Genomic DNA, 22,785 nt, shown 5'->3' on the forward strand with positions numbered 1-22,785 from the left:
GAGGGGGCGAACCCGGCGCGCGGGTCTCATTGTTGCGGGGGGGGGGGCCCGTCGGGGCATGAGGGCGAGAGCACGGCGGGGGGGGCGGCCAGACAGAGCGAGCGAGGAGGAGGAGGAGGAGGACGCCGAGGAGGAGGAAGGAGGAGGCAAAGAAAAGAAGCGGCGGCGGCGGAGGAGGAGGAGGAGGGAGCGAGGAGGCGCGCGGCCCCCCGCTCCCTCCCTCCCCCCCTGACCCCCGACCCCCGCCGGCCGGCCCCCCGCCCCAGCCCCGGAGGGAGCTCATGGGAGTATGAAGGAGATGGTAGGAGGCTGCTGCGTATGTTCGGACGAGAGGGGCTGGGCCGAGAACCCGCTGGTCTACTGTGATGGGCACGCGTGCAGCGTGGCTGTCCACCAAGGTACGGGGGTGGCCCGCGGGGGGCGGCGGGACCCCGGGGGCGGCGCGAGCAGGGAGCCCCCGGCCGCGCCCTCCGGGGACCTCCTGGGGCTCGGGCGCCCCTCCCCCACCCCACCTGAAGGGAAGGGAGGCGTCAGGGGGCTCCCCCCGCCCGGTCCTGGAGGACCGGGTCAGGCATTGTTTTCTTGCCTATTGTTCCAGTCCCGCGCCCCCCACCCCAAGTTGAGGGAGTTTGGGGACAGACTAGGGGGCAGTGAGTGCACTCTCGGCGCCCCACACCGCCAGTGTCGGGGCTGCTGGGGGAATGTTTACCTGCGAGGTGTCCCCTCCCGCCCGGTTATTTTGGTCCCGGCTCCCGGAGGGAGAGGTCAAGGGGGGGTCATCCCCCCCTCCCGCTTCCGGATACTGGGAGGAGCGGAATTGGGAAGGGAGGAGAAGGGTCCCAGGGGAGAAGGGACTCCTAAAATCCTCCGGGAAGAGCTGCGGATAGGAGCGAGGTTGTGCAGGGGGCCGGGAAGAGAAGAGGGAGGTTTGGAGTTTCCCCCAACAGCACATGGTTCGGGAGTTAACTCCTTGAGGAGTCTTGCCGAGGGCGCAGGCTGGCATCTCCGGCTTGTCTGGCACAGCCAGCTGCCCCCCCCCCCCTTCCCGGGACAGCCCTTAATGCTATCGCTGCCCGCTCTTCCCGCCACTCTCCTATTGGTTACCTGCACTTGCACCTGCCCTTGGCCTTGTCTTTTGACCTGTACCTATTACAGTTACAGGCTTAAGATGAGGTCCCTGGACCCCCTACTTCCCCACCTCTTCTCTTACTGGCCCTTTAAGAAATGCCCCCCCCCCTCCCCATAACAAAACGTGTTTGACTGTTGTAAATGTTGTCCCTCTGGTTTCCTCTATTCCTGATGATGAGGACTCTTCCCAGGCAGGAGTTGGGAAACAGGTCCAGAAAGAGCATGGGGTAGGGAGTCGTCTAGAAGTTTAAGGTCAAGGGCTCAGACTTCTCACCCCTGCCAGGAGTGTTTGGTTGTGTGGTTGAAAGCTGGCCATGTGCTGTGGGGCATTCCTTGTGGTCCTGCTGTCTAGTGAGTGACTCCAGACAGGGGAACAACAACCCCCCCCCCACCACGCAACCCTTAGAGTTACCCTCTTCCCCCAGTTGCTCTGGGAAAAACCAGGGCTGACTTGGCAATTCTTCTCCGCAACCCCCAGCTTGCTATGGCATCGTCCAGGTGCCAACGGGACCCTGGTTCTGCCGGAAATGTGAATCTCAGGAGCGAGCAGCCAGGGTGGTGAGTTTGAGACTCCCTCCCCACTTCTGTACACCTGAGCGTCTCCTCCCAGTTAAACTAGGGGACGCTGAGGCTGAGGCTGGGGTGGGACTGTCACACAGGACTTCCTGTTTCCTGCACATCTATCACCAACCCAGCTCTCCCGCAGCTCATCCTTCACTCTGCGCCACCTCCTGCACTGAGCTTTTTATTTTTGTTAGTTTGTTTGAACTTTTTATTATGGAAAGTTTCCAACATGTGCAAAAGTGGAGGGAATACTACAACGAACCTCCTGTCCCCATCACTCATCTCCGACAGTTACCACTCATGGGCAACCCCGTTTCTTCCAGATCCCTACACATCCCCCGTAGACAGCTTATTTCGTCCTGGGGCCCTCTGAGTGTGTTGAGGAAGGGCCCAGCTCAGCAGATCCCCCACTCCTTTTTGGAACCCCCCTCCAAATCCCTGTGCCCCCTTGCATTGGCAGAGGTGTGAGCTGTGCCCACACAAAGACGGGGCATTGAAGAGGACTGATAATGGAGGTGAGGGGGTCCCTGAGCCCCAGAGTTCATCGGTTGAGGTCAGCAAGGCCCCCTGAGCAGGGTCTGGGAAGTCAGGAGTGGACTGCAGGGGGGAGGGGGGCAGGGTGGGGATGGAGGTTGGAGTCTGATGGGAAGGCTGTGGAGGAGGGGACTGTCCGCAGTGTGGGGTTGTGAGGGGCCAGGGTCTGAGGCTTGCCATGGCAGCTGAGGCCAGCCCCCCGCCACCCCAGGCTGGGCCCACGTGGTATGTGCCCTCTACATCCCGGAGGTGCAGTTTGCCAACGTGCTCACCATGGAGCCCATCGTGCTGCAGTACGTGCCTCACGATCGCTTCAACAAGGTCAGCTGCCCGCGTCACGCCCTGTACCAAACCCCGCTCCGCGCCCCGGCCCACCGTCCTTGGGTCCCTCCATTTCTCTCTCTCCATCCAGTGTCCTTTGATTCTGTCCAGCCGAAGGGGGGACTCAGGAGATGGGTAGGCACCTGCCACTGACTGGCACGTGCTTATGCTCTGGGGCTCAAAGTGAAGCAGTAGCCTCCCTTGCGGTAATACTGCACGGTCCAGTGGGTGGACCTTAGCAAGCAGTTCACTTGCTCATTGGCTGGACACGTTTTACTCAGTGCCTACTATGTGCCGAACCTGGGCTGAGGTACTCAAAACAGATGTGGTCCCTGCCCCATGGAACCCGCACTTCTGTGTGGGAAGGCTGTAAATATCAATAAACAGGCAAATAAAAAAAAAATGCAGTTTGTGGTAAGTGCTGTGAAAAAAACAAACAAGGTACTGAAATAAATACCTTGTGGGGTGGGGTGGGGGCACTTACATCAGATAAATCGGTCAGGGAAAGCGACATTTAGGCTGAGGCCAGCCTTGAGGAGGATGGGGTTCCAGGTCCAGGCAGAAGGAACAATGTGCAGAGTCCCAGAGGTGGGCATAAGCTCCCTGTGAGCAAGGCAGACATAGTCCCCGGCCTTCCAGGGCTCCCCGCCCAAGGACGGTGCCATCCAATCTAGTCTCCACCGGCTACACGTGGTGATGTAAACTAATTGAAATTAAACACAATTTAAAATTCAACTCCTCAGTCACACGAGCCGCCTGTCAGCTGTTCAGTAGTCTGTGTGGTTCGTGGCTACTGTATTGGACAGCAAGGTAGGGAAAATTTCCATCATCGCAAAATCTCCCACTGGATGGCACCGACCTAGGATCACGGGGGAGAGAATAGAGTGGAGGAGAAGACCAAGGGATCCCTCAGGTAGAAGGGAGGAGGGGACAATTGCACTGTGTCCTGCAGACCTGCTACATCTGCGAGGAGCAGGGCCGGGAGAGCAAGGCAGCCTCAGGAGCCTGTATGACCTGTAACCGCCATGGATGTCGGCAAGCTTTCCACGTCACCTGGTGAGACCCCTGCCCGTCCCGCACCCCCTCCAGGGTTCTCCGGGATCCCTGGCCGGCCGCACCGACCCACTCCGAGGTTTGCCATGGACAACTGTCTCTTTGGTGGTGATGGCGGTGATTTCGCCAGATGGTCTGGGCCTCACCCTAGCGGTGGTCCCGGAGGGTGGGGAGAAGGCGGCTGGTCTGGTCTGTGGCCACACCCTTCTCAGGCTGACCTTTTTCCGGTTAGTGCCCAAATGGCAGGCCTGCTGTGCGAGGAGGAAGTGCTGGAGGTAGACAACGTCAAGTACTGCGGCTACTGCAAATACCACTTCAGCAAAATGGTGAGTCTCCTCGGCCAGGGCACGAGTGGGTCAGTCAGCCATACCCTCTAAGTCAGCTTTAGAGGGTGTGGGCTCTGGGCCAGGCCGGTGCCTGGCACTGGTAGGACAAAGGTGGAAGGAACCCAGTGTCTGCCCCGAGGAGCATGCCACTGGATAAGGAACAGATTGAAGCCCAGCCCGAGGTGGGCGAAAGAGGGCTGAACCAGGCAGTCCGTTCCAGAAGACAAGGCTCAGACTCTGCCTGTCAGAGCCTGGGAGGTTTTAAGGAAGAGGCAGTATTTGAGCTGAGTGGAGGTGGAAGCAGTAAGAGCCGACATCCAAGGGGGTTACTGTGCCCCAGCCTCTGTCTCAGCTCTCTCCGTGTGTCATTTTGTGTGGTCCTCCCCACAACCCGAAGAACTAGGTGTACCGTATCGTTCCAATTTACGGATGAGTAAACTAAGACCCACACTTAGGTTGTGCAACATCCCACAGCTAGTGTGTGGGAATCAGAACACACAGTTTGACTTGCAAGCTCCTTGGGGACCTGCCAAGCAAAGACAGAAAGAAATGAGTCCTAGGGGGAGGGACTGGCATGGGCAAAGTCCTGAGATGGAAAAGAGAACTTGTGAACAGAACACGGTGCTTGGTGAGGATGAGGCAGGAGATGACTGGATGCTCAGGCAGGGCCGGAGCGGGGCTTGCTTCTGCCCTAGGCTTCAGGGGCCCAAGGAGAGGCTGGAGGAGGGGTTCTATTCCATGTTTGTGGAGAGACCTGTATGTTCCAGAAACTAGGGGGTATCCTGGCAAGGGAGGCTGCAGCCGGACTGGGAATGCAGCTTGGACCTCACCCCCAGGCCACAGGCTCGTAAGCAGGAGGGTAACATGATCAGGTTTGTTTTTTAGGAAGATTGCCCTGGCAAGCCACTGTGAAGCTGGATCCGAAGGGCTGAGGCTGGCGGCTGGGAGACAGCTGTGAGAAGGGGAGGGGGGGGCAGGGCTGGAGGGGTGAGGCTGGACTCTAGAATGATTTCTAGGTAGACAGGCTCACGTGTGGGGGTGGCTGAGAAGGAGGATTTCAGGGTACTATGTAGGATCCTGGCTCTCAGTGCTTGGACACCTGGGAATGCTATGAACAGGGGGTGCAGTGGCCTTCTGTAGGGTTGGCATGTCCTGTTCTGGCCTCGATAGTTCCATTTCATGCCCGTCACCCCGGTGTAATTATTAATAGTTCCCCCTTTTGTTTTCAAAAGTATCCTGGTTTGGATCATAAATCATACGGTCACCTTGGTTTCAGGGTTCGATGATGACTTAGGACAAGGTAGGGAGCTCAGTGTGGCTAATAGGAGGTGCCAAATGGGGATGTTCGGTGTTGGTGGCTGTCTGTCCCCCAGGCAGGGTAGTGGTGGCAGGCCCAAGTATAGAAGGCTGGGCTGGAATCCTCAAGTGCCCAGCAGGACGTGGTGGGGCAAGGTGTGATGGAGTCCGTGAAGGGGAGAGTCTAGTGCTTGGCGAGGTAGGCACAGTACCCACCACGGGGGAGCAACCGGGTGGGACGGAGCCTGCAATCAGTCCTTGGATTTGGCAGTTGGGAGGTAGTGGGTGACCTTAGAGGAAACACCTGCAAGTCTGGCACAGGTGAAGCTGTCAGGCAGGGGGCAGTCATCAGCAGTGAAGGGAAGGAGGCGGCAGGCCCTGGCTGGGGGGAGAGGCAGCACGAGGATCATGTATCTGGGTCTTTGCTGTTGCATATGTTTACTTCCCCCTTCTTAGGGGCATCAGGTCCTTTGGGATGGAAGGAACCACTGTGTTTGGTGGAGGGGGAGGGCCAGGATGAAGAGAGAAAGAGCTGATGGCTGGAGGGAAGTGTCTGGGCTGGTGGGGAGGAGGGGTATGGGGTTCAGGGGAGCAGGGACTCCCCATGAGGGCCCCCCTCTGTCCTCTACCCCAGAGAAAGAGGCAGACCTGGGCCATGACTCAGGCTGCCTGAGATGGGTCGAGAGGCACCCTGGAAAGAGGAGGGTGGAAAATAAGAGCCCCAGGTCCTCGTCCTACCTCCAGTGGTACCTTGCTGGGGCCAAGACGCCTCTAGCTCTTCTGGGCCTTGGCTGCTGAATCTGCATTGGATAAGCCAGCTTGGGAAGTGCTGGCATTTAAGGCTAGAGAATGCCTTTTGCTGAGCAGAGCATCACTGAAGATACAAGGTCCTTTTAGTGACAAGGCGGGTGGGAAGAACTGGCCCCCGGGATCATTTGACTTTCAGGAATCTTCTCCTAAGCTATCGAAAGGAGGGTTTGGCATTTCGTCTCTATTCTCTCCCCAGAAGACATCCCGGCATGCCAGCGGGGGTGGCGGAGGAGCAGGAGGCGGTGGTACAGGGGCAGGTGGCAGCGGCTTTATTGCTGGCCGGAGAAGCCGGTCAGCCTCTCCGTCCACCCAGCAGGAGAAGCACCCTTCCCACCATGAAAGGGGCCAGAAGAAGGTAAATAAATGTCTTCTTCCTCCCCCCCTCCTGCCCACACTTGCAAACACATAACTTTTTTAAGAAGCTACCACAAGGTGCCCCTGTGCCCCCTTCCTTCCTCTGGGGCCACTGAGGGCCAGCAGGAGGCTGAGAAAGTGACACAGGAGGGGCATGGAGGGTAAGATGAGGGCGTGGCTTCTCTGGGGCTCTCCGTATCTCCATGTCCTCCCCGTGACGTGACAGTGTCTCCCAAGCCCTCAACACATGGCCCTGCACGTTTGCAGACACCTCCACAGTCTAGCCGTGTGTCAGCCCAGTTTTGTATGTCCCCTCGCGCCATACATCACGGTGCACCCGGTCCCCAACCCTCTGCACGGCTCCACGCCCCAGGTGGACACCCTCACAGGTACACGCTCATGTGTGTGGTGCTCTGTGTCCCTGGCGTGATAATGGGACAGGCTATTTTTAGCAAGCAGTGAGGATGAGGGGGAGGGGCTGTTGGCTCTCAGAGTGACCTGCCTGAGCCGATCTCCTCCAGCCTAAGTCCCCCAGTCCCTCCACAGGGGGAGATGATGCCCACAAAGCCCATCCCTGAGAGGCGACCCCTCTCCTCATGCACATGTCATGTTTATCCTCCCCCAGACTGTCCCCCACAACCTGTATCTGGTCACTTCTCCCTCCCCAGAGTCGAAAGGACAAAGAACGCCTTAAACAGAAGCACAAGAAGCGGCCTGAGTCACCCCCCAGCATCCTCACCCCGCCTGTGGTCCCCACTGCTGACAAGGTACTGCTGCCCACACCCAGAAGGAACGGCCACGGTAGGGGAGGGAGGTACGCCGCGAGGGTCAGAGTGAGCCAGGGACTGTGGGCACTGCCTCAGCAGCTTCTGGTTAATGTGCCTCTACTGCCCACCCCACCCCACCCCTCTCCACTCCCCTATTCTAGCCCAGCGGGTGCCTGTGCTGCTCAGCCCCACCAACCACTGACCAACCAGGAGGGTAGGGGTGGGGTGGGGTGGGGGGTGCTGCCCTGCCTGCTGGCTGCCAGATGTTTACATCTGCCTCTGTCCAGACAGAGCCTCAGCCCTGGGCTGTTGTCTGCGGGCACCATACTCAAGCTGGTTCTCCCAAGCTCTGGGGCCCATTTCCCCAGAGATAGGCAGAGAGGACCCCTTCGCTTTCCCCCCTCCCCCACATCAGGACCCTGCCCAGAGCCTGGCTCCCAACCGAAATCCATGGTGGCATGGGGCAGGCCCATGGACAGCACCCCAAAACCCCCACTCTTCCCACCCTTCCCAGGGCTTCGTATGTCAGGCCTGTCTCCAGAAATGGGCAACATCTGGAGGAGCAACCGGCAGGCCCTACCCGAGGCTAGGGAGTCGCTAATCCAAGCCAGAGCAGCCCTTCCTTCCCCTCCTTCCAGCCACCGCCCCCCACAACCCACCCACCCACAGAAGGAGCACAGGAGCCTGGAGAAAAGCTGCTTCTTCCTGTCACCACTATGACCCACTCACCTCCACCTGCCTTAGGAGGTTGGCGGAGCTCTGGGCATCTTAGCAGGAGGCTCAGGTGTCAGGTTTCCAGGGTGATGTTGTGGCAACTGTCCCTCCCGGTAACCCCCTCCCAGCCTGCTTTCCAGGGCTCACCTGGAAAAGCTTGTCATTCCTGCCCTCTGACCTTTCCCTGGGGCCTTTACGCAGGTGGAAATATGGCCAGAGATATGGGAGTCCCCAGTGGCCAGCTGTCCCCTTGGACATGTAGGAGCATTCTGCCCATCCCCCTCCACCCACCCCAGCATTTCAGCTACCCCTCCCCCTAGCCCCTCTCCTCCCTTGCTCTCAGAACCACATCTGGCTCCCTTCAGAACTCCAGCTGTTGAAAAGAACAAAGAGGAAGACAGAGACCAGGCCTCCACCCAGGGAAGGGTGGCTCTCATCGCCCTATCCATCCTTCCTCTAGCATTTGTTCATGTACTAAATACCTGGAGGTATTTAGTAGTAAATACCCCTCCTTCCTCTACCAGGAGGAAACGCACCATCCCTGGCAGTAATACGAAGCCTTAACTCACTCACTCACCACATGCCAATGTCACTTCTAGAACAGGGGGATGGAAGGAGTACGTGGGGATTATTAGCTCATTTAATCCTTAAAGTAATCCAATGAATTAGGTGTTTTGTTTTTTTTTTTTTTAACCTTGTCCAATAAATGAAGAAGCTGAGGCACAGAGAAGTTAAGTAATTTACCTAAGAGCACACAGCTAGTAAGTAGTGGAGTGGCAGTCTTGAGGGCCTGTACTCTTAACCTACCACAGGACACTGTCTCTGCGGTATAATAACAGCAGCCACTGGCATCAGAGCCATCATCATTATTGACCCCATACTACGTATCTGGCTCTGTGCTCCTCGTGACTCTCCAAAGAGGTATAGTTGGTCTTGTAAGGACACAAGCTCAGCGAGGTTGAGAGACCGAATAACGTAACAGCAGTCGATGGTAGAGCCCACGAGGCTCATAGCCAGCTCTGCCTGACCCCAGAGCCCATGCTCCTCCAGCCAGTACCCTGCTGCCCTCAGAGGGGTTGCTGGAAGCCTCGGACACGGGGACTGTGTATTTCAGAACAGTGTGGCAACTGTTGACGTGGCTGATGTGAGTGCACAGAGCTCTGGAACTAAGGGACAAGAGTGACTGGGTCCACCCCAGGGATCCAGGTGGCCCCATGGAAGAATTTCATGAACTTCCAAGTTGAATTGGGAAGGATGAGAAGTTTTCCATGGACAGCGAAGCCAGGCTGTCCTGGCAGAGGGCTGGGCACTGCGAGCTCAGGTGGTTTAGGAGGGGCACAAGCGTGGCCAGGAAATGGGGTATCTACTGGGCTGCAGCTCAGGGTGTGCGGGGAGGGCAGGGTGGTGACTGGAGGCCTCAAGGATGGGGCCGGGGCAGTGGTCCCTCTCCCCAGCACAGGCCCATCCAAGTCCAGCCCTCTTGGCACCACTAAGCGTTTCTTGAAAGGATGAATGATCAGATGGGCACATCAGTACAGGCTTGGGGACTATTTTCACTCTCCTCTGCCTCAGGTGAAGGATAGACCAACTCCTCTCTCCTCACACCCACTTCCCTGTTCTGGGCTCCCCACCCACAAGTCCTTTCCAAAGCAAACTTGGGCTCTCCCTGTAGAGCCTGAGCCCTGTGTTCTCCTGCCCCACTTCCGGGTTTGGGTGAGCAGGGACAGCGGGCCTTGAGCCTTCCCTCTCCTCCTTTCTCAGGTCCCCTCCTCAGCCTCCTCCTCCTCCCACCATGAGGCCAGCACTCAGGAGACCTCTGAGAGCAGCAGGGACTCGAAGGGGAAAAAGTCTTCCAGCCATAGCCTGAGTCACAAGGGGAAGAAACTGAGCAGTGGGAAAGGTGTGAGCAGTTTCACCTCCGCCTCTTCCTCCTCCTCCTCTTCCTCCTCCTCTTCCTCCTCCTCTGGGGGGCCCTTCCAGCCTGCAGGTGAGTGTGGGCATCCTGGAGGAAGCTGGGGGTGGGACAGCCTTCAGCCAGCCCAGAGCTTCTCTAGCAAGGGCCTCTGCATACTGGTTTGCATCTCATTTGCTTCTTAAATTGGTTAAAGATGGGAGATCCCCACCAAATGACTCCTCTCCAACCCCCACCCCCCAGCCGGTCCCTCTCAGGTCCCACTCCTCTGCTGCCCTAACAGTATGCACTTGTTATCCCCTTGTGCCATAAGGTGCCATTTTTAAAGTGTCAACACTAATGATCTCCTATAATCTCTACAGTACAGTGAGATCAGTTAGGCAGGAGTTCTTCTCCTTCTCTTTTATCACATGTGGGAAAGCCGGAGCTGGGGACCCTCATCCCAAGACATAGAGACAGCGGCAGAGCTGGGACAGGAACGGTGGCTTCCCCAATCCCTGCCCAGAGCTCTCTCCAGCTAGCGCCCTTGGGAGTGGGGTGGGAGGGACATGGGGCCCAGCTGTAACTCAGTTTTCCCTCTGTGCAGTCTCGTCCCTGCAGAGCTCTCCCGACTTTTCGGCATTCCCCAAGTTGGAGCAGCCAGAGGAGGACAAGTACTCCAAGCCCGCAGCCCCCACCCCTTCGGCTCCCCCCTCTCCCTCAGCCCCTGAGCCCCCCAAGGCTGATCTCTTTGAGCAGAAGGTGGTCTTCTCTGGCTTTGGGCCCATCATGCGCTTCTCCACCACCACCTCCAGCTCGGGCCGGGCCCGGGCCCCGTCCCCTGGAGACTATAAGTCTCCCCACGTGTCAGGGTCCGGGGCCTCAGCAGGCACCCACAAGCGGATGCCCACACTGAGTGCTGCCCCTGCACCTGCTGAGGAGACCCCCGAGACAGGCCTGAAGGAGAAGAAGCACAAAGCTAGCAAGAGGAGCCGACATGGACCAGGACGTCCCAAGGGCAGCCGGAACAAGGAGGGGGCTGGGGGTCCAGCTGCTCCCTCGCTGCCCAGTGCCCAGCTGGCTGGCTTTACTGCCACTGCTGCTTCACCCTTCTCCGGAGGTTCCCTGGTCAGCTCTGGCCTGGGTGGTCTGGCTTCCCGCACCTTTGGGCCTTCAGGGAGCCTTCCCAGCCTGAGCCTGGAGTCTCCCCTGCTAGGGGCAGGTTAGTGACCCTTGGACATCTCAGGGCCCAGCCAGTCTAGCGAGGGAACAGAGGCATAAACGTGCAGTGAGAGGGAAATGATAGAAACTGCTCCAAAAGACAGAGATAAAGGAGGGAAGAGAGAGTCACCTCCAAGACACTCCCCCATACCCATCATCTGCAGGCTTGTAGTGAGAGAGTTTGGGGTAGACTGCCAATAGGACCTACCTAATAGAAAAGCCAGGACTCCCCCAGGTCTGGGCAGGGCAGTCTAATAAGCAGGTACATCAAGCAGACGTCACAGGCAGATGTGACATCTTTGTAGCGAGAGCATTAGACTGCTGTGTGTGGCCAGACCCAGGGGAGTGTTCTCTCTGGGGAGGGGCTGCCCCAGCCACCTGGTGGAGGAATGGCGAGGGGGAATGGTGACTAAGCTTCCCTCTGTGTCCTCCTTCTGCCTGTAGGCATCTACACCAGTAATAAGGACCCCATCTCCCACGGCGGCAGTGGTGGAATGCTGCGAGCTGTCTGCAGCACCCCCCTCTCCTCCAGCCTGCTGGGGCCCCCAGGGACCTCGGCCCTGCCCCGCCTCAGCCGCTCCCCATTCACCAGCACCCTCCCCTCCTCCTCTGCTTCTATCTCCACCACTCAGGTGAGGCCTTACTCCTGGGCTCCTCCATCCCTAGACATGTGGGGGACAGGCTGCCTAGGACCCCAGGTCTCCATGGGAGAGATTGAGAATGTCTTCCTCTCACTGGCCCTCTCTCCTCCCCAGTACACCTACCTGATCCCCTCCTCCCCCGACACAGTTGTGCCCTAGATCCAAGAATAACCACCAGGCTGGACTATACCTCCTTTCCCTCAGGTGTTTTCTCTGGCTGGCTCTACCTTTAGCCTTCCTTCTACCCACATCTTTGGAACCCCCATGGGTGCCGTTAACCCCCTCCTCACCCAGGCCGAGAGCAGCCACACAGGTACGTGTCTCTGATCCCATTCCCCTTTCTTCCCAAAGACCAAAGGGGCACCTGTCACCTGCATGTCACCCCAGAAAGGATGGGAGGGCTTTCTGGCTGCCCCCTCCCTCTGGCTGTTGCCCACCCTGAAAAAAAAAAATCCACACACAGCAAACCAGGGTATACTTTCACGTTAAAATCCCCTGATGGGACGGGTAGGACCTGGCAGAATTAATTACTACTGCTCCATCTCACAGAAGAAAAAGGCTTAATGACTTGCTCAAGGCAGTTCAAGTAGAGAAGGGCAGAGCTGGAGCTCAATTCTGGTCCTGACTTCAAGCCCCGTTCTCTGGTCACTGCAGCGTAATTCCCCGCTGGCCTCTTAGTAAGTCCTTGGGATGGGCGTCTAGGGAGTCCACTAGCTGGGCAGCCTGCTCTCCGGGTATTTAGGAGTTAAGGGGGAGGATCACAAGCGCCCCTCCCTCTCCCGGGAGAGTTGTCCCAGCCCCAGAGAGCTGATTGGCACAGAGACACCACCTGGCCGGTTAGGGGGCGGAGCCTACCTCCCGGCCGCCAGTTCAGGTAAACTTTCTAAAAGGGGCCGAATCCGACTCCAGAATTAATGACCCGACAGCGCAGGGTGACTACATTTTCCAAACCGCACATTGGAATTCTGTGGCCCAACAAAATGGTTTGGCAACCCAACTTGTGAGTTTATGAATGTGAAAAGTCGCACAAAACTATAATAGCTACAGTTATTACGGGCTTGCTGCAGGACAGCTAACACTTCACATTTATTACCTTATTTTTAATCTTCATCACAACCAATTCAGAGATATTAGTTTCAAGCCCAAGGTCACATAGCAAGTATCGGGCCCAAGTTCAATCCAAGACTGTGTAGACCCCGAATTTCTATAACCCTGAAAACACCAGGAAAGAAATTGGGAGGGGGTTCCAAAAGAAGCCAGGCAGCGGCCGCTTTTGTGCCTAGAGAAAGGGGAAGAGACCAGATCCCTTGGCTGTGCCTCCCAAGGGGCCAGGTTTCTAAACCAGGGCTACCAGCGTCTTAAGAGCTAGAACTGCCAGTCTGGGGTTGGGGGAGATGCTGGGGGAAAGGGGTGTGCGGTAAAGTCCCAGATCCCGCACCACTTCCCAGGCGGGGACCGTGAGGCCGACGGCACCCCTTCCCCGCTGATCCCTGCTCCCCTTCTCCTTCCAAGAGCCAGACCTGGAGGACTGCAGCTTCCGGTGTCGGGGGACCTCCCCCCAGGAGAGTCTGTCTTCCATGTGAGGGAGGGGGCGGCGGCTTGGGGGAGGGGCTGGGAGCGGGGCTGGAGGGACACTGAGGGGAGGAGAGGGCGGAGAGAAGGGCGCCAGGAGAGGGTGGGGTCCAAAAGGGGACGACTGGAACCCCTGAGGGAGGAGGAGGGAGACAGGGGTGGGGACGTGAGGTAAGCCTAACCCTGGTTTTCTCTTCTGACCCCAGGTCCCCCATCAGCAGCCTCCCCGCACTCTTTGACCAGACAGCGTCTGCATCCTGCGGGGGCAGCCAATTAGACCCAGCAGCCCCCGGAACAACTAACATGGAGCAGCTGTTGGAGAAGCAGGGCGACGGCGAGGCCGGTGTCAACAGTGAGGAGGGGTGCAGCCGGGCTGGGAGACCTGCCCTAGGACCCCCAGACTCGGTCACCTTTTTCTCCGAGGTCCCCAGACCTTTTAAGATTCCGCATTTGGCCCCGCCTCGGCCTTAACCCTTGGCTACCCGGGCCTGATCTGTATTTAACCTTTGCTAGGCCCCGCACCTGGACCCGCCACCTGTGCACCCCGCCTTCGGCCCCCGCGGCCTCCTGGCCCTTACCTTCCTATGCTCCAACTTCCTCCGGCCTTCACAACCCTTATCACAGCTTCTACCCGCGAACCTCAGGCCCCGCCCCCAGTCCTCACACCTCCGGCTCCCGAGGTCCCGCCTCTCCGAGCTCACCCAAGTCTCGCCGGCAGGCGCCTTGCCTTCTCTTTTTAGGTCTCAGACCGATTTCCTCCTCCAGGCCCCGCCCTCCAGGCCCCGCCTCCGGTTCTCTCGCCCCGCCCCCAGGCCTGGCCTCCCGTTTCCAGGCCTGCGGGCTCAGGCGCTCTCACCCTCTCTCCGCAGTCGTGGAGATGCTGAAGGCACTGCACGCGCTGCAGAAGGAAAACCAGCGGCTTCAGGAACAGATTCTGAGCCTGACGGCCAAGAAGGAGCGGCTGCAGATTCTCAACGTGCAGCTCTCTGTGCCCTTCCCCGCCCTGCCTGCCGCCCTGCCTGCCGCCAACGGCCCAGTCCCTGGGCCCTATGGCCTGCCTCCCCAAGGTAAGGGGACTCCCACCCAGTCTGGGAGTAGGGGCCTCTGCCGGGCGATGCGACGTGGCCCTGATTCCAGCCCTTGACCTCCTTCCCTGCTCCCCTCTCTCAGCCGGCAGCAGCGATTCCTTAAGCACCAGCAAGAGCCCCCCGGGGAAGAACAGCCTTGGCCTGGACAACTCTCTGTCCACGTCTTCCGAGGTGGGCGCCGCGGGGAGAGGCAAGGGGGGGGCAGGAGGGGAAGCGCCAGGGCCTTCTGGTCTCATCTCCACCCTACAGCTATTGGAGGCTGGGCAGTGAAGTGATTGGCCGAGCAATTGGTTGACTGATCCGTTCATTCCTTCAATAAATAATGATTATGAGGTGCCTACTTTTGATGCCAGGCACTGGCTACGCAATCAGTGAGCAAAATGGACGCAGTCCTGCTCCTGAAGGTAGACTGTAAATCCAAGAAAATGATAATCACGAACCAGGAAAGGGGCTAAAATGGAAATAATTTGAGGGTGGTGAGGAAGAGTGGGGGTGGGGTTCTTCTGGAGTTATGAGGTGGTTAGGGAAGGCCCCTGAGAAGTATTTGCGAAGGGCTTATCACAGTGCCTCACGCAAAACAATCCCTGTGTAATTGGTGGGGGTTGGGGTACCGGTCGCTATTGTTATGTGGTGGTTGCTACTGGAATCGAACTGGCTTCTTAACATACTTGCGCAATCACCGTCATCATCATAGCGAATATTAATGACACACTCGCCCTCTGAAATCACGTCCTGTGCTGAGGCTTTCAAAGCATGGGCTTGTTTAGCCCTCACAATAACCTTGTGGAGTAGGGACTGTCATCACCCCCACATTGTGAGTAAACTAACACAGAAGCCAGTGAAGCCATTGAATTGTGGACCGTAGAGTTTGAACCTGAGCCTTTCACTCCAGCCACTGCTCTCCTGCCTGCAGAGTTAACAGAGCCTGTCTAAGAATCAATGGCTTCACCCACGTGTGGGAATAACGAGATGGTACAGGTCACACATTGAACCCTGGCTCTGGTTCGCTAGATGGCCACCACCATCGTCACTGTTCATGATTAAACCAGGATTGCAAGGGGTGCTGGGCCCCCAGGAAGTGATTTGTAAACGTGATTTGTGAAGGACTCTTTGGATTCTTAGCCTTTATCCCTGGGCCTTGCTTCTCTCTCCTGGGTGGCTCTGCTGGGTGAGGTGGAGGGGGGCTGTGCTCTGTGAGAATGCTGGTGGGTGCTGGGCCGGGGGCCAGAGAGGTCATGCTGGCCCCCTGCCCCTCTGACCCCTCCCTTCCCCCTCCCTCCCCAGGACCCACACTCAGGCTGCCCCAGCCGCAGCAGCTCGTCGCTGTCCTTCCACAGCACGCCCCCACCGCTGCCCCTGCTCCAGCAGAGCCCTGCTACTCTGCCCCTGGCCCTGCCCGGGGCCCCTGCCCCGCTCCCGCCCCAGCCGCAGAACGGGCTGGGTCGGGCACCGGGGGCAGCGGGACTGGGGGCCATGCCCATGGCTGAGGGGCTGTTGGGGGGGCTGGCGGGCAGCGGGGCCCTGCCCCTCAATGGGCTCCTGGGGGGGTTGAATGGGGCTGCCGCCCCCAACCCTGCGGGCTTGAGCCAGGCTGGCGGGGCCCCCACGCTGCAGCTGCCAGGTTGTCTTAACAGGTGAGGGAGAGCTCAGCCTGGGGAAGGGAACGGGGAGGCTGGCTCTGGGAGGGACTCCCCCAAACACCCACAGTCCCCCTTAAAGGAAAAATGTTCTCCAGTCTCACAAGGTATAGAATCTAGTCACTTCTTGGTCCCAGGTACTCCCCAGATGTTAGATGTGAGTGCCCTCTGGATGGTAGCTCTCCAGGGACAAAGTCGCCGGTTTCTTTCTTGCACCCCCAATCTTGATTTCCCTTTTGGGAAAGCTCTTCCATCTGACTTGTATCCCTCCCAGGGCAGTATCTGAACTCGCTCTGTTTCTCTTTAGCCCTCCAAAACCGCACATCCCTGCCTTTCTCCACCTGGGTCTGAGGGAGTCCGGGAACTTGGCGGGGAGGGGGGAGGCATATGTCCCTGCCCCTTTCCATAGTGTGTGTTTTGTCCCCCCGTCTCAGCCTAACCGAGCAGCAGAGACATCTCCTGCAGCAGCAAGAGCAGCAGCTTCAGCAGCTCCAACAGCTCCTGGCCTCCCCACAGCTGACCCCGGTAATGCCCGCCCCTCCCAGCCTGCTCCAGCTCCGTAGGGAGGGCCCATGTCAGGAGCTGGGCCAGCCTGGGCCAGGCCGGCATAGAAGGAGGGAGGGCAGCCCCAGGCTGGGCCCCTGTGGGGCATGTGGGGGCAAAGGGGATGAGGGTTGCTCTCAGGGCCCTGGGCATTGCGGAAGGGGTGCTCCAGTGGCCCCAGATAACGTCCTAGTGACAAGGTCTGGAGGGTGGTGGGTCCTCAGTTACTGAGCATTTCCAATCCCAGCCCCAAGGATCTTCAGGGGGATCTTCAGGGTCTGTGGCTGAGCAGGTGACACCCTCTCAACCAGAGCAGCCCCTTTTGGGTCTGTCTTACATGCTGGGTTCTGCTAAGATTTCCTGTGGAGAAAAGGAGTTCTTCCTTTTAAAAAGGAGAGAGTTGAAAAAAGAGAAAACATAATCATTTTCCCCTAGAGAAACATTAGAAAGATACACAGGAAACCAATTCAGCTGGTTACCTATAGGGGCCCGATGGGAACAGGGGTGGGGGCAAGATCTCTTAAGGTAAACCTTGATATTTTGTTTTGGTTTTTGGAACACTGAAAATGCCTTGCCTATTTAAAGCAAAAATAAATGAGTCTTAAACAAAACAAAACAAAATTTGGGGGGGCTGGAATACTATTGACCTAGCTTAGTTATATCTCAACTTGGGGTCGTGCCACCCCTAGGACGTTTGTGGTTGTCGTAACAACAGTAACTGATTCAGTGAGGGGGTGGGGCCAAGGATGTTAAAACATCCTCCAGCACTTGGCCAGTAGTGCCCCAGTTGCCAAACACTGATGGCAGTGACTGCTTTCTGATCCAGATGGGAAGATTTGAGTCCCCAGGTAGGGAGATGGAAACAGAAACTTGACGGTCCCCCAGGTCTCCTTCCTCATAGTTCCAGGGTGATGGGATGGGGCCTGGGCCAAGCAGGGCAAGCTAGCCCTGGGGACCACTGGCCCATGAGTGGTGTGGCCCCCTTGCAGGAACACCAGACTGTTGTCTACCAGATGATCCAGCAGATCCAGCAGAAGCGGGAGCTGCAGCGGCTGCAGATGGCCGGGGGCTCCCAGCTGCCCATGGCCAGCCTGCTGGCAGGAAGCTCCACCCCGTTGCTGTCCGCGGGCACCCCTGGCCTGCTGCCCACGGCGTCTGCCCCACCTCTGCTGCCCGCCGGAGCCCTGGTGGCTCCCTCGCTTGGCAACAACACGAGTCTCATGGCTGCAGCAGCTGCGGCCGCAGCAGTAGCAGCAGCGGGCGGACCTCCAGTCCTCACTGCCCAGACCAACCCCTTCCTCAGCCTGTCGGGGGCGGACGGCAGTGGTCCCAAAGGAGGGGTGAGTAGGGGGCCCAAGGCCGTCCTCCTGTCTCCCTTCTCCGGGATGGGCAGAGGTGGAACATCAGAAGGTACATCATTAGATGTGTCATCAGAAGGAGGAAGGAAACTACCCCTAGGCCAGCAAAGTGCCCTGCCCCAGACCCCAGGGCTTGGGCTAGATCCACGATAAACTCTGAGCATGGGCTAACAGAAAAAGGACCAATTAGAAAATAGTGTTCCTCTGGGAAGACCAGTTAGAAAAGTCTGTTTCTTCTCTGAGTGGACCAGTTAGAAAAAGATGATGCTCTGGGTGGCCCATTTGGAGAAAGGTCCTCTCTTTTTCCTCTTAAGGTATACAGGCAGAGCCCAGGGTGCTGGTATTGGCTGGAACTTACCTGCTTAGCTGGGTGCCCTTGTGCAGGGCAACTTGCCCCCCCTCCCCGCTTCCCCCCCTCCCACACACACGAACACCCACGAAATAAAGAACACGTTAGCCCAAGAGCCCAGGGCAGGGGCTTCAGCGGGGCTCCCTCACTGTACCCTACAACAGCTTCCTTGACCCAGGCAGCTGTTCTCAACTGGGTGTTAGGACCAGACACCTCCTAAACCCCCAGCCTCCCTTCCTCTCTTTCCAGACCGCTGACAAAGGAACCTCAGCCAACCAGGAAAAAGGCTAAATCCACCCAGCCCCTCCTGACCCCCAGATGGAGGGGGCAGATCTTGGCCTGAGGGGTCCTAGCCTGGAGCAGGCACCTGCACCCAGACACTGGAGAGGCTCAGCGCAGATCATGTGCCGAGGCCTGGGGAGTGTGGGGTGCTCCTGGTGCCGAGGACTGAGACGGAGAGGGATGCCCCTTCCATTGGCCCCCTCTCCCTCTGCACTGACCCCTTTGTGAGGGGCTCAGAGGGAGGACAGGCTCCAAGCCCACCTAGGAGCCCCCACTCTCAGCAAATGTTTTGAGGTCCTCCAAGAGCAAAGTGGGCCATGGCATAAGTGGGGGGTTGGTTGGACCTTCCACATAAAATGGATCAGCACTTGAGTGGGGAGAGGCGGGGAGGGATAGGCCCTGGGCCTGCCCCTGCGCGGAAATCTCTTAGGAAAGGAGTAGTCCTGCTTTACCTGCAGTTTCTTCCCAACTTGGGCAGGTGGCAGAAGAGATCCCTTGGACTGTGTCTCACCGGTCCCTTGCCCCTGCACCCCAACAAGGGTTACAAGCTGAGCTTGTAAAAGCCCACAGACTAGGGAGCTGAGGAAGGGGCAGGATGGCATCAAACTCAGCCCAGGCCTCCCCACCTCTCTGGAGCCCCCAGTGACGGGCTGGGGAAGGGCAGGGGAGGAGGCCCAGCCCCCTTTAGTGCCCTGTCCCTTGTTTGCACTATTGGATTTAGGAGTGCGGAGGGTGGGAAGATGGAGCTGCCTGACTCAGAGAGCGTGTGCCTGTGAGCCTGTGCATGTGTGTCTGCGTGCGTGTGTGTATGTGTGTGTGTGTGCTCGCGTCTGTCTGTCTGACTCCCCCTGGACCTGGGGCAGCCGAGGGCAGGGATAGGAGCAGTGCTCAGATGAGGCGGCACCAGAAGGGGGCTCCCAGCTTCTGTTTGCACCCTCCCCACCTCACCAACTTTGGTCCCTTTCTGGGGCGTGAATGGTTAACAAAACCAGAACAGTACTCCAATATTGGAGAGTAACCGGGGGCTGGGGGCTTTGAATCAGGGTAATATCCTGCCTTCCCTCCCCCAGACCCCACATGGTCTCAGTGCCCCCTCAAACCTCCCCTCTCCCCCCCCCCCCACTGCCGCTGATGGTCTGTCCTGCTTCCCTGGCACGAAGGGAGTCCCAGGGATGGGGGGATGGGGCAAAGAGGGGGGGGTAAAGTGCCACTTCCTTTAGTGAAAACCTCCCTCCCTGAATTAGCCAGCTTGCTCCCCTGCACCCTACCCCCACTCCTGCCCCCACCGACCAGGGGAGCCTTCAGCTTGAGCTGACCTGACAACTGTCCCTTCACCCACCAGCTATTCCCCCCCTCAGGGTGTGGGGGCAATTCTCACCTTAAAGAGCCCCCACCTGCTCAGAGCCTTTGGTGGCAAAGGCTGAGTGAGGGGCCAGTAGGGCAGCCAGGAGAGAAGGGCAAGGGTGAAGCCTGTGTCTGTGTTTCAGTTGCACTGGGGTTGGAGCCAGGAGAAGGCTTATCCAGCTTTCCCTGAAGCTCATGTCTCGTCAGTGTTTGCATGTGTGGATTTTTTTGTGTGTGTTTCCGTTTGGGTTTTTGTTGTTGTTGGTTTTTTTTTTTTTTTTTTAAATAAAGAAAAGAAGATGTGTATATTTTTGGCAACGACAGAAACGTAGTGCAGATATATTTTTGCCTGTGCTGCTCAACTGGTTTTTTTCTGATACTGAAAATAATATTAATATTCCTGTTGATAAGACTTTGTAAGATGTTAGGGAGCTGATAAAGGAGGGGGTGGGTGGGAATCCTTCAGAGGCAATTTCTTAGGCACTTGCAAGGGCTTGGGGGGAGGGGGGAAGGCAGTTGTGATGACCTCAGAAATACTCACTTTTTATTAATGCTAAATATCAATTAGGAAGAAACGATAGAATTCAGCATTTTATTCATCTTCATCTATTAAGCTCTCTAATTCCCTGCCCCCGAACCACTGAAAAGAAAAATAACCTTCAGAGGTTCTTAGAAGAGTTGCCCATTCACACTCACACCCTTGCCCAAGGCCGGCCCTCTAAGAACTGAAGTCAACTTCTGTTCTGGATGCTGAGGAAAGTAAACCCGCTCCAAGGCTGCTGGGGCAGAGAGTGAGAGGTCCCTATGATTTAGTGCACTGGAACCAAGACCTCCCCCCTCCCTCCCAGCACCCGAGAGTCTGGGGTTCTCATCTCCAAGAGTCTTTTGTTTTCCAGCTTTCCCCAGGCTGGGGTGCAGCACCAGGTAGGTTAGATTTGAAGAAGGGACCCAGGCTGGGTATGGATTGCTGTTGTCCCTCAGTTTGGGACAGAGGGGCATGAGAGAGAGAGTACATTTCCTTCTTCGGAGGGAGCTTTATAAGAAAGTTCTGGAGATCTTCAGGGTCCCAATGCAGGGGGAATGGCTATACTGACCTCACCCTCCTTTCCCAGCCTTGGTCCCTTTTTCCAGGACGAATTTGGATGGGGAGTGGGAAAAAGACACAGATTTGTATATCTCTACCTAGCAGAGCAAAAGGATGTGGTTTGCAGGGCGGAAATGAAGTCTGAAAATGCATGAGCAGAGCTTCGTGTGTAATCACGCTCAGTGTGGAGGTGTGAGGGCTGTGCATGCAGAACCCCTGTCCAGCTCCGAAGTCACGACTGGTGCATGAATGTCACAGCTGGAAGGGACCTGTCTTTAGGGGTGGTTTGAGCCAGTTCCTTGCTTCACAGGTGATAGCTCCAAGCCTAGGAGGGGCAGGGGCTCGGGGCAGAGCCAGGACCAGCCCTCAGGACCCAGGCCTCCTGGTCCTGGGCTCTCTTGCCCCCCACTGCACCACCTCCATGTGGCTGTCTGTCTGTCCCTGTGTGTGTGAGTGCAGGGCTGTGCCCAGGTGGGAGGGTATCTATGTAGCACTGATTGTCTTAGCTCAGAGCTGATGGATCCTTTCCATAGACAATGACACTTTAAAGATTGCTTTTTTTTTTTTTTTTTTTTTTAAGTTTTTCCTATTTGTGTGTGTCTTCCCCTCAGGCTCCTGGGTCTGCTGCTGCCTCCTGGTGCCCTAACCTTGAGGTCGAGAGCACCCCACCCATTCCTGTACTGAGGGCTAGGGAAGTACTCCTGGGGAAGGCCTAGGCAAGTGAGGGGAGCCAGAGCCAGGGGCCAGCTCTGAGAAAGGGTAACCTCCACACTTCCCTTTCCCCCCTGAGCTGGAAATGCAGACAACTTTTCAGAGGCACGGGCTCCCCTTGGCCAACTTCGAGCATCTTCCCTGGTGAGCGGTGGGCCAAAGTTAGGAGTAGGCAGCTTGCTCCCAATTTTCCTCTATCTCAATGTATTTTTCCTGGGGAGAGGTGCCCAGAGGGATTAAGGTCCCTTCAGTGGGGAATGTGGAGGGGGCAGGGCACAGTACCCTGGCTCCCTCCAGTCACATCAATCTGGAATCAAAGTGTGTCCAGCTCCCGACCACTTTGACTTGATCTACTGAAAAGTTGGGGACTGAGGGGTGCCTTCATTGTCCTTTGTTCACTTCCTCCAGCCCAACTTGGGACTCAGGTGGCAGGACTGGAGACCCAAACCCTGACTCCCAGCCCCATTTCCCCCTGTCCATCCCAGCCTGTCTCAATGTAGCAGACCCTTCCTAGGGGAGCAGGGAGGGGAAGCCAGAGTTTGCAAACCCAGGGGCTCCTTTTACATTCTTTCTAGAACCTCCTTTATATCCTCAGCCCAAAAGGCAATGCCCCCCTCCTTTCACTTCCGAGCCTGGAATTGTGCATAACCCGGATCTTGTATCTTTGTATAACGGATGTTATTTGTACGAAGGGCAGTTCGTAAACAGCACTTGTTCTTTTAATAAAAGAATGTTTTACAAAAAAAAAAAAAATCCAAAGACCCCTGCATTGTCTGGCTTTATTGAAGGGAAAGGGAGGGGCGTGCCAACTGTGGGAGCCTCGGGAGGGAGGCGGGGGCAGGGGGGGGTCGGTTCCATTTCTCTAAGCACTTAGAATGAGTAGTTCGCGCACCGGTATGCTCCAAAGACCCAAATACCTGTGCCCACCCACAGGGACGTGATGTGTACGCCTGGGCCAGGCGGGAATCTGTTGAAAAAGCAGGTTCCCTGGGTGAGGAGACGGAGCCGCTGCCTCGGCCTCCGCCAGAGAGGCCGGCTCCCGGGAGGTCCCCGCCCACACGGGGACGCCAGGAAGGCGGAGGCGAAGCTCCCCGCCGGGGGCTCCGCGCGCACGCAGCAACCGGAGCGGACGCCGGGACGGCCCCCGCCACACGCCCCCGGGGGGGCCGGGGAGGCTGCGGGGCGGGGGGGGGTGGG

The 22,785-nt window shown here is 57.6% G+C and overlaps 1 protein-coding gene across 6 annotated transcripts in view; it reads left to right on the forward strand.

The window, feature by feature from the left end:
• Nucleotides 1-201: 201 nt before the first annotated feature.
• LOC121044886 (protein AF-17) overlaps nucleotides 202-22,785 on the forward strand; it is a 30,939-nt gene continuing 8,355 nt past the window's right edge. Inside the window, exons 1-20 of one of the 6 annotated variants that reach the window (XM_040497342.1) lie at nucleotides 202-398; nucleotides 1,607-1,686; nucleotides 2,153-2,207; nucleotides 2,438-2,547; nucleotides 3,500-3,603; nucleotides 3,833-3,926; nucleotides 6,229-6,387; nucleotides 7,055-7,153; nucleotides 9,629-9,854; nucleotides 10,366-10,980; nucleotides 11,424-11,611; nucleotides 11,825-11,933; nucleotides 13,133-13,199; nucleotides 13,399-13,544; nucleotides 14,062-14,259; nucleotides 14,363-14,451; nucleotides 15,565-15,914; nucleotides 16,352-16,442; nucleotides 17,450-17,800; nucleotides 18,417-22,341. In XM_040497342.1, coding sequence (XP_040353276.1) covers nucleotides 290-398; nucleotides 1,607-1,686; nucleotides 2,153-2,207; nucleotides 2,438-2,547; nucleotides 3,500-3,603; nucleotides 3,833-3,926; nucleotides 6,229-6,387; nucleotides 7,055-7,153; nucleotides 9,629-9,854; nucleotides 10,366-10,980; nucleotides 11,424-11,611; nucleotides 11,825-11,933; nucleotides 13,133-13,199; nucleotides 13,399-13,544; nucleotides 14,062-14,259; nucleotides 14,363-14,451; nucleotides 15,565-15,914; nucleotides 16,352-16,442; nucleotides 17,450-17,800; nucleotides 18,417-18,458 — 3,282 coding nt within the window. In that variant the 5' untranslated portion in view covers nucleotides 202-289 and the 3' untranslated portion in view covers nucleotides 18,459-22,341. Of the gene's footprint in view, nucleotides 399-1,606; nucleotides 1,687-2,152; nucleotides 2,208-2,437; nucleotides 2,548-3,499; nucleotides 3,604-3,832; nucleotides 3,927-6,228; nucleotides 6,388-7,054; nucleotides 7,154-9,628; nucleotides 9,855-10,365; nucleotides 10,981-11,423; nucleotides 11,612-11,824; nucleotides 11,934-13,132; nucleotides 13,200-13,398; nucleotides 13,545-14,061; nucleotides 14,260-14,362; nucleotides 14,452-15,564; nucleotides 15,915-16,351; nucleotides 16,443-17,449; nucleotides 17,801-18,416; nucleotides 22,342-22,785 lie in introns of those variants that run through there. The other 5 variants (XM_040497343.1, XM_040497339.1, XM_040497341.1 and 2 more) reach the window with 5 other exon arrangements.

The sequence above is a fragment of the Herpailurus yagouaroundi genome, unplaced genomic scaffold, assembly GCF_014898765.1.
Source record: "Herpailurus yagouaroundi ecotype Mexico unplaced genomic scaffold, PumYag 189, whole genome shotgun sequence".
NCBI classification, from domain to species: Eukaryota; Metazoa; Chordata; class Mammalia; order Carnivora; family Felidae; genus Herpailurus; species Herpailurus yagouaroundi.